The 8,819-nt window shown below is 51.1% G+C and overlaps 1 protein-coding gene across 1 annotated transcript in view; it reads left to right on the forward strand.

Annotated features, from left to right (window-relative positions):
* The window catches only part of LOC104270744 (chromosome unknown open reading frame, human C1orf116), a 5,646-nt gene extending 3,188 nt beyond the window's left edge, over positions 1-2,458 (forward strand). The window contains exons 3-4 of the mRNA XM_009865185.1: positions 943-1,120; positions 1,245-2,458. Of these exons, the coding sequence (XP_009863487.1) occupies positions 943-1,120; positions 1,245-2,458 (1,392 nt within the window). The remainder of the gene's footprint in view (positions 1-942; positions 1,121-1,244) is intronic.
* The last annotated feature ends 6,361 nt before the right edge of the window (positions 2,459-8,819 follow it).

Consider the following 8,819-nt stretch of genomic DNA (forward strand, 5'->3'; position numbering starts at 1 on the left):
CGTTGTGCCCAGCCCAGGCATGGCAGGGGCTCAGCTCCCCCCTCTCGCCAGCTGAGGAAGGATTTTGGTCAAATCTCTGCCTGTAACAGCTTTCCATTGGTGCTTTGGAAGCACCCGAGGGCCCTCGAGGCAGCGCTGTGCTCAGGGCAGCACAAGCATCAGATTAATTCGTGCCCCAAAGCATTCCCAGACTTTCGGTCCTGGCGCACGTGTGGCAGCAATCAGGAGCCTTCGTGCTCCTGCAGAATCTCCTCTGGGAAATAACAAGAGCCCAGCGGCTCCTGCGTTGCCCGAAGCTGCAGAGACAGATAGTGCAGGCACGGGGCAGGAGGAGCACGACGAGTTCCCCAGATAGACCAGTGGGATAACTGGGTCAGGCTGGCTCCATGAAGGGTGACTTCACCTGGAAGAGACAGCAAGCCGTACTCCTCCCAGCTGACAAAAGATTAATTTCCTAGTTAAGGCAGAGGTGAGTTTGGACCATGGGTGTAGAGGTGTAATTTTTCACTATCTGTCCATTAAAGCTTGTTTGTCTCCGAACACCGATTCCGAGATTGATGGACTAATTACATCCTGTCTGACTTGGAACATAATTGATGCGTGTAAATGCAATGCTCAGTCCTGAACAGGTTTTCCATTTGATGTATTGCAAACCAGAACCAAACCCTCTGAAATTTATTAGGGATGGAAAAACTGGTTGCAATATTGCATGATAAAAGATTTGGATAAGCGTCTCGCTGCAAAACAACTCCACCTGGGATAATTTCTGCTCCATGCTTGTTGATCTGATGCACACTCCCTCCTTCCCTGCACTTCAGTTTTTTCACGGTATATTGCACGCATCACCTTGTAACTTGGCACTTCCACAGCAATCATATCTCGTCACGCTTGAAATGCAACAAAATCCTAACTATACTGTTTTGGTTTTTTTCTTATTTTCAGAGTGATAACAGCTATGACTACTTATCTGTGGAAGAGAAAGAGCGTTTGATGTTTTTAGAAGAAACTATTGGCTCGCTTGGCGCAGAGGCAGACAGCGGGGTCTCTACTGATGAGACCGACTACGCGGAGCCCTCCAAGCTGCCCAGGACGTGGCCAAAGAGAGACTCCGCTCCTCGGGGTAAGCTGGATTTCAGCAGTGTTTGCTGAAAAGCCACACTAACAGCTTAGCCTGAGAGGATCCTTTTATTTCCTTCATCAAAACAAATCCTTCATGGCTACTCCACATCTCTCTCTTTGCCTAGATTTGGAGAACGGGGCTCCCCCTCCGAGTGCAGGCCAGCAGTGTGCAGCTGAGCAGAACAGTGGCAAGAGCATCTCTGCCTTCTCCAGCTCAGCTCCAGCAGCAGGTCCAAGCCCAGGCTATTACAGTCTTCCAAGGAGTGTCCCTGTAGCAAACGGAGCTTCTGACAGCAAAGCGACTGTCCGCACAGTGGAGGGCCCAGCACCAGGAGATAAATCTTCACAGGAGATGGCCAAGGACAACAGGCTTGACCAAGCCAACACCAGAAGCCAGATGAAGTCCCTCGGATCTTTGATTATCCAGCCTCCAGATCCCTTCCAGGATGACCTGGTGAGCCATGAGTGGTCACGAAAGAGTCGCTCAGATGCCAAGAGGGAAACAGCCAAGGAGACCAAGACTTGGACTTCATGGGTCCAACCAGAGAAACCCACATTGGAAGAGACACCTCAGGAGCCCGATGCCAAGCGTGGGCCACCAACTGCCCCCAAACCACGAAAATTGCCACCAAATATTATCCTGAAAACCAGCAAAATCAGCTCAGTGCCGCTTGCCACGGAGCCCAGCCAGAAGGTAAAAGCACCACTTCCACCCTCATCTGGATCTCAGCCCAGCTCTGCCAGCGATGTCACTGTTGAAAAGGTGAATTCAGGGCACCTTGACCCCAAGGAGAGGGAGAAAGCTCGACGGGAGGCGTTGGAGAAGCTTGGACTGTCACAGGACAGGAGGGAGCCCAGCACCCACCTTCAACCTATCCCACATTGCCAGCCAAGAGAGATGCCATTCTCCGACTCCGGGGAGCCCGAGGCAAGCTGTGGGGCAGCAGAGAGGTTGGTGCCGGGTACCCGGCCCATGACCTTCAAATCCAACACCCTGGAGCGCTCCGGCGTGGGGCTGGGCAGCTACATGGCCAACGCCAAGGAGCAGAATGTCAAGACCAGCAGTTCCTTGGGCAAGATGTCCTTCATCGAGCGGCTTGCCCCGAGCTTCCTTAGGAACAGCCGCCCCCGGCCACCATCTCTCGGGGCAGGGAGGGACTTGGCTGGTCTGAAGGAGCCCGGGCAGGCGGAGCAGGAGAAGAGCAAGCGGCGATCCCACCCGCTGCAGAGCTTCACCAGGCCACCCCGCTCCTGTGTCAGCGTCAAGATTTCCCCCAAGGGCGCGACCGACGAGAACCGCAGAGAGGCGCTGAAGAAGCTCGGTCTGCTGAAGGAATAGCTGCACCGCTGCAGAAAATGGGGCTTTTCACCCCAGATCCAGGTGCCTTCACTGCCTGCCCTCAGGCAGCACAACCATAAGTGTCTGCTGCTGTGATCTCCCACTCCAGCATCTCGGGAGCGGTACCACGAGAGGCGCTTGGAGCTTCGCACCAAATAAAGTAACACCGCATGTACACGTGTATATTTTGTATATAGCAAGTGTATATGAGCTATTTATAGAAAGCACGGGGTATACTCTCCTACAAGGTCTTTAACGCATTTGGGGATTCATCACAACAGGGAAGCTGTGGAATTGGGGGTTTGGCTTATTTTAAAAGGGGTGCACATGGATAAAGCCTCTTGGGGGCAAACTGCAGGACTCTGCTGCTCCTTTAGGATTTTAAGATTTTTTGTTTGTTTGTTTTTAACTTTATCAAAGCTTCTGAGGCCTGAGCATTCAGCTGCGCCACGAGTGCCTCCCAAAAGCTACCGCTGCCACATACAGAACTGTCAGGCCAAGGGGCACGGGAGAGGTTGGACGGCTGCACAGACATCCTCCTCCACTACCCTGCTCTCATATCCAGCCCTACAGCTAGATACAGCTCTTAGAAGACACACAAACATCCACCTTCATCGTAAAGTGACAGTTACGAAGCGACAGACTCTGCCTTGGTGGCAGAACCAGAAGTGCTGCCCAAAATAAGAGAGATGCCAAGCCTGAGACCATGCCATTTCGTTCTCTTTCAAACTCTCCTCGCACCTTTCAGACCCAGCTCATGCTGTCAGTGGTTCCGCTGCACACCTTTTACAACAGAGGTGGTTTACTTCTGGAATAAACTTGTATATGATCAGAAAATGACTGTGTAGTACAGATTTATGTTGAGCCAAAACTCTGGTGAAGCTAAATAAAGAGTTTTAACCTTGAGTATGTCTTGACTTGAGGAGTGTGGGTGAGGCAGGCAGCAGCCGGGCATTGCAAATGAAGAGTCTGAACCAGAGACTTGGGCTTCCTGCAACCCAGCACCCACACGAGATGAGACTTTGTCTAAGTGCTTCCAGTACAAGAAGCACTTGCCAAGTCTTCCATAGCACTGCCAGACTGGGACGGGTGACACGGGACCTCCCACTGCTCCAATGGATCCCTTCCAACCTGCACCATCCCCTGGGGCTGTGGGGACATCTCCCACAGCAGCCGTGTTTGCTGAAAAGCCACCCTGACAGCTTGGCATGAAAGGATCCTTTTATTTCCTTCACGAAAACAGATCCTTCATGGCATCCTGGCTTTCAGTGTTGGACATCTTAGAGACTCTGCTTAATAAAGCAAGCGTCTTTGTTGCTAACAGGCAATTTAATTTCAAAACTAATGTAGGCTTTCTTTAGTGGGAGGGGCTGACCTATGGAGGCAATTGCACTAAACAATTTACTGATGTTAATTAACTGCTTGCAGCATTGAGATAAAGTTGCACTCGGTCGTTTTCATCACTGACCTTGCAGTGCAATCAGCTTTTCAAGACAGTGTTGTGAATAGTAAACAGGCTCACACTGACAAGACCCAGAGCCAGGCTCTCCCAACAGGCATCAGTGGAGCTTTGGTTTTGCATGGAAAGGAGGGGAAAGCACCCTTCTGCAAAAGCTGCATCACTTCACAAACCCTGGCAAAATAAAGGTGTGCACAAGTGGAGGGAAGAGTACTGACCTACATAAAGAATCCAAGGAACGCGCGAAAACCGAGTCTGATTAGCTACACTTCATGAAAGCAGAGAAATGCTTGTTTGTAGTTAAGCAATAAACTAAATTAGTTTTGGGCTGGCCAGCAGTAACAAAAACCTGTACATCGAGGAGTAAACTAGGAGAAGCAGCACGGGCTGAGGTCTGACCGAAAACTCAACAAACAGTGTTGGTTCCAAAAGGGTGAAGGAGCCTGGAGTGTTATTATCTCCTCCAGCCTGAGTCCAGTTCCTCATTTGAAGCCCGGAGCCAGGTTGGCAGTGGCCAGGCAGTTCTGGTGGGCTGCATGCCATGGGTAATAACTGCAGCCCAGAGCCTCTCAGCCGGGGTAGGGGTGGCTCTAACCCCAGCACGGGTGTCCCAATACACCTGGGTTGTAATGAACGTGGCCAGAGCTGTGGTCCCCACCATGCAATCGGGTCCACGTGGCTTTTGGAAAGTGCCCCTGGGCTAATGAGTGGCCAAAAAGCAAAGGGGCTGCTCTGCCCTTACAGCCTGGGTGCTCACATCCAAGTCATCCTCACCCCCTCTTCCCTCAGCTGCCTGCTTGTACCCAGGCAGGGGCCACCCTGCCCAAAGTAGGGGGCAGAAGAAGCAGCTTGGTTTTAGGAAGCTGCTCCCAGATGCTGTGAAAAGCTCCGTGGAGCTGAGAGGTGGTAGGAAGCAGAGTCACGTGTCTGCTCTTGCATAAGGTCTCAGCCCAGGCGCCACACAGCCCATGGAGATAAACACCGTTTCTAATGGCTGCAAACGTATCTAGCCTGTAAAATGTCATATTTTGTTTGCAGGATTAAACAGCAATGCCTCCTTCTGGAGCGGGGCTTGCCCGTGGTCAGTGATTCAAGCCAGAGGACCCAGCAGCAGCAGCAGAAGCACTTCACCCTGTGCAAAGGTGCAGATCTGCAGTTCATTCCCAGAGGAATGACCCCGATCTCCTGTGGCTGTTGTTTTAATTTGTTTTCTTTTGCTTCCTTTCCACACCAGCCAAGCCACACGCACAACTTCTTTTAATCGCTCTGCCCCATTATAGCGTAATAAGCAATCTCTGCAAGCAAGATTTCCGCTTGGAAGTCTAATCATGCTTGACGTGTATGTTACGCTGCATGACTCCCTGTTTTTTACTAAAGCCAAGGATTGGAAGAGAATGCTTTGTTTCCAAAACAATCTGGTTTTAAGATAAGTTAAAGTTCTGTTTCAGGCCAAAAAAAATGCTTTAAGAGGGACCTTAATGCTCTCCTCTTTTCTCATTAGATAAAGGTGAGATTACCTCCGCGACCATGATAGTCATGTATCTACCTTACGCAAGTGATGCGCAGAAAGACAGAGCATTAAGTAATGTAACGCTGGAATCAGCAGCTGGTTAAAAGGGCTGCTCAGAGGAGAGGAACATGAAAATGCTGAAAATGCACCATTAAACCACGCAAGAGCTGGATTCAGAGGGCTGACCCCTTCACTCAGAGCTTCATCTTCTATCTTCCTCTCTTCTTTCATGTACACTGTGCTCTGGCTGCCTTTAAAGTCAAGCATTTGCACTTGAAAGCCAAAGCCCAAGGAGGATCGAAGCGCTAGGTGGGAACCTCTCTGCTGCCTGCCTGCACACCAGGCGGGTTGGAGCCTGCCAGCCGACCTGGGCAGCACCAGGTACCCCGTTTTTTTTTTTCAGGAGGAGCCAGGAGGCAGCGTCACTCACACCAGCCCTACGTTTACAGTCACCCAGACAACTGCTCCCCTGCCCTGGCCCATTGGAGTACTCCCTCCATGCCAGGCAGCAAGGACCACAGGGATTACACCCCTCCTGCTCTGATGTAACCCATAATCCACAGACTCAAAGAAGAGGCTTACCTTTGCTCCAGCCCAGTCCACGTCACTCATCAGCAGAGTCTCCAGTAAGCCGTTCCCTCAGCCCGTGGGATCCCCAGATGTAGGAGCAGCCAAAACAGCCCCAATTTGCAGACTGGCAGGAGCCCGAGTAGTGTGATGAGCCTCCCTTTTATGGGTGATGAGCTGGTGGGCCATCAAATGAGCTACCACAGCTGAGCTCCTCCAGCCCCCCAGCACAGGTGATGCTGGAGCCACAGTGATGGCTGCTCCTCAAACAGTTCCTGCCTATTAACGGCTTTTGGGGGCATCTGGGAGACAGATGGGAGAAAAAGAGGAGAAAAAAAATTCAACCTTGAGGTTCAGGCAAATTCCAGTGGAGTTCCCTGGGTACCTCTGAAAGCAGATTTTGTATTTCTTAATTCTGGGCATAATTTGCATGATTTGTGCCTGGAAGGCAAAATCATATCAGACCCCAACCAAAAAAAACAAACACAAACAGCCATGAAGAGAGATCATAATATTTAAGAATAGCCAGAAGAGTTGATAAATGTACACTCAGTGCCATAATGCAGATTACACACACTGTGTTTACACGGTGCAGCGTTGTTAGAAAAGACCAACGAAAACACTCAGCTTTGCATTTTGCATGGAGTATTCATCTGCTTCTTAACTATCAGTCCCATCCCGGCTCAGACATATCATTTCCATGTCTACATGAGCCTGTCGAGACCTACTGTCCCAATTAAAAGCGTTCTTGCACACATCTTTCATTACAAAGATCAATTTCAGGAGAAGTGGTGTGTTGAATCCTGATGGTATCAAAGAACATCAGTTGTATGGGGCCACAGTCTCCAGGAGAAATTGGTTGCCTTAATAACAGACTTTGTCACCGCGCACCAGCTTCAGCGTGCGAGTTGCAGGCAGCCTTGGGGCTGGTGTCCCGCAGGAGGTTGTGTTGGTTACTGCTGGCCCCATACGTCTGCAGAACAGCTGGAGAACATCAAACCTGGGCCCTGAGTCCCAGGGTCCCACTGGAACCGCTTCGACTCTGTGGGAGAAAACAGGAGATAACTGAGGACTTTTAACCACGTCTCAGTGGGGTTTGGGCAGTAACCGGTAGCGGAGGCTCTGCCCTGGTCATTTACAGTTATTAATAATGAAAAAAAAAACATGGCAGACTCTCGAGCATAGGAGCAACATTCCCTGAAGATCAGTGTCCTCTCAGCTGCCCTCAGCCAAGGGTTGGCTGATGCACAGGGCTCGTGCAGCGCGTGTCCTTAGACGGATCCGAGTTCTGCTCACATCAACACCAGGAGTAGCCAGCACGATGCTTGTCCGTGCTCCGGACAATCTGCTGCAGGATTTGACACACTGCACTCTGTGTTTCTCTCGGTTACCTCCCCCCCCCCCATGCTGTTCTTTGCTTCTAATGGAATTTTAAAAGGAGAAAGGCAGACGCACCCCCAGAGCTTGTCACTGCCACTCCCACGTGTGTGGTGAGCACTGAAGAACTAACAACCTCGGGTACACACAAGTCAGACAGCAAAGACAAGCTCCACCAGAGCGTTCAAGCCTTCTGCTGCCAACTTCTGCTGTGTTCAAACCACAAGGGGTTTCCTGGTTTGGGTTTGTTTCTCTTTACTTCCCAGCGATGCAAATTTACCCGATGTCTTAAAACCAAACTAGGTCCGACCTTCCTCATCGCTGCTCTTAAAACCCTTGCTCTGGCTCTGCTCAGCACCCCCAGCTGAGCCTTGGTGAGCTGCTGGACTGCCCTGGGCAGGGCAGGGTGTGAGCTACTCCTGCTTTGTTTCCAAATACCTTTTAACTTTGAAGTGCAGCAAGGGGCAGAAAGGGTCACTGTTGTCCCTTGCGCAGGGGTTTATGCGCAGTGATAACAGGCTTGTTCCAAGAACACTGCCCTGGCTAGAGTTTAATCATTAACTCCTCTGGGTACTGCAGAACGAGCAGGGGTTGTTATAATTTATCAATACCAATGCTGACTGCAGACAAGCTGTGCTGAGATCCCAACACCTACACGTTGGTAAAACCTGCAGGTGCAGAACCCCAGCGTGATGCCCGGTGCTGCAGGGTGCCCACCACGCTGCTCGCTTGGGCTGGTCGCAGGGAGGAGAATCACGAGCCAACATGTGTTCCATATAAGAAGGAAGAGCAATTTCCTTAACAAGCATAGCCTGGAAGAGCAAACTCTGAGATTTATCTGAATGTTAACACTTCTTTAGCAGAAGGAGGAAGCAGCTATGGATAAGGTTGCTTAGAATCATCTCTGTCAAAGACAACCTGCCCCCACCCAAAATACCCTGCCACCTCCGTGCTCTTCAGAGCAACAGGCACACCTCCTGTGTGGTGTCCTTCCCTCCCTTCCAGATGGGTGCATTATTTTCCCCCTTTCTACCAGCTGAGTGGTGGCTCGTGTCCCTTTCAATAACGTGAGGGAAATGCAGAGCCCAGAGCCGGGTACCCGGAAAGGTCTGGAATCAGCACCCAAAAAAACCCAGCAAAATAACTCGCTAGAAGAGACGCTTTCCAGCTGCAGCCTGGGGAACAGCTGGATGTCCTCCTGGTAACGGATCCACAAGAAAACTAGCAGAAGGTAGCTCAGTGTGCTTGGGGTTACAGGGCAAACGGTCCAGCCTGCTCCAGGGGCCAACTCTGGAGCTCCGAGGAGAACAGCCTCTTTGCCCGGCTTTTAGAAACTAGATGTGAACTGCGGAGAGAGCGGAAGAACTTGGATAACGCGCCTACCGAGCCCTGGAGACTGAGCAAAGGGCTCTTAACCGTTCCCTTGCCCGGCTGTCCCTGCTCAGGAC

The sequence above is a fragment of the Apaloderma vittatum genome, unplaced genomic scaffold (genome assembly GCF_000703405.1).
Source record: "Apaloderma vittatum isolate BGI_N311 unplaced genomic scaffold, ASM70340v1 scaffold42392, whole genome shotgun sequence".
NCBI lineage: Eukaryota > Metazoa > Chordata > Aves > Trogoniformes > Trogonidae > Apaloderma > Apaloderma vittatum.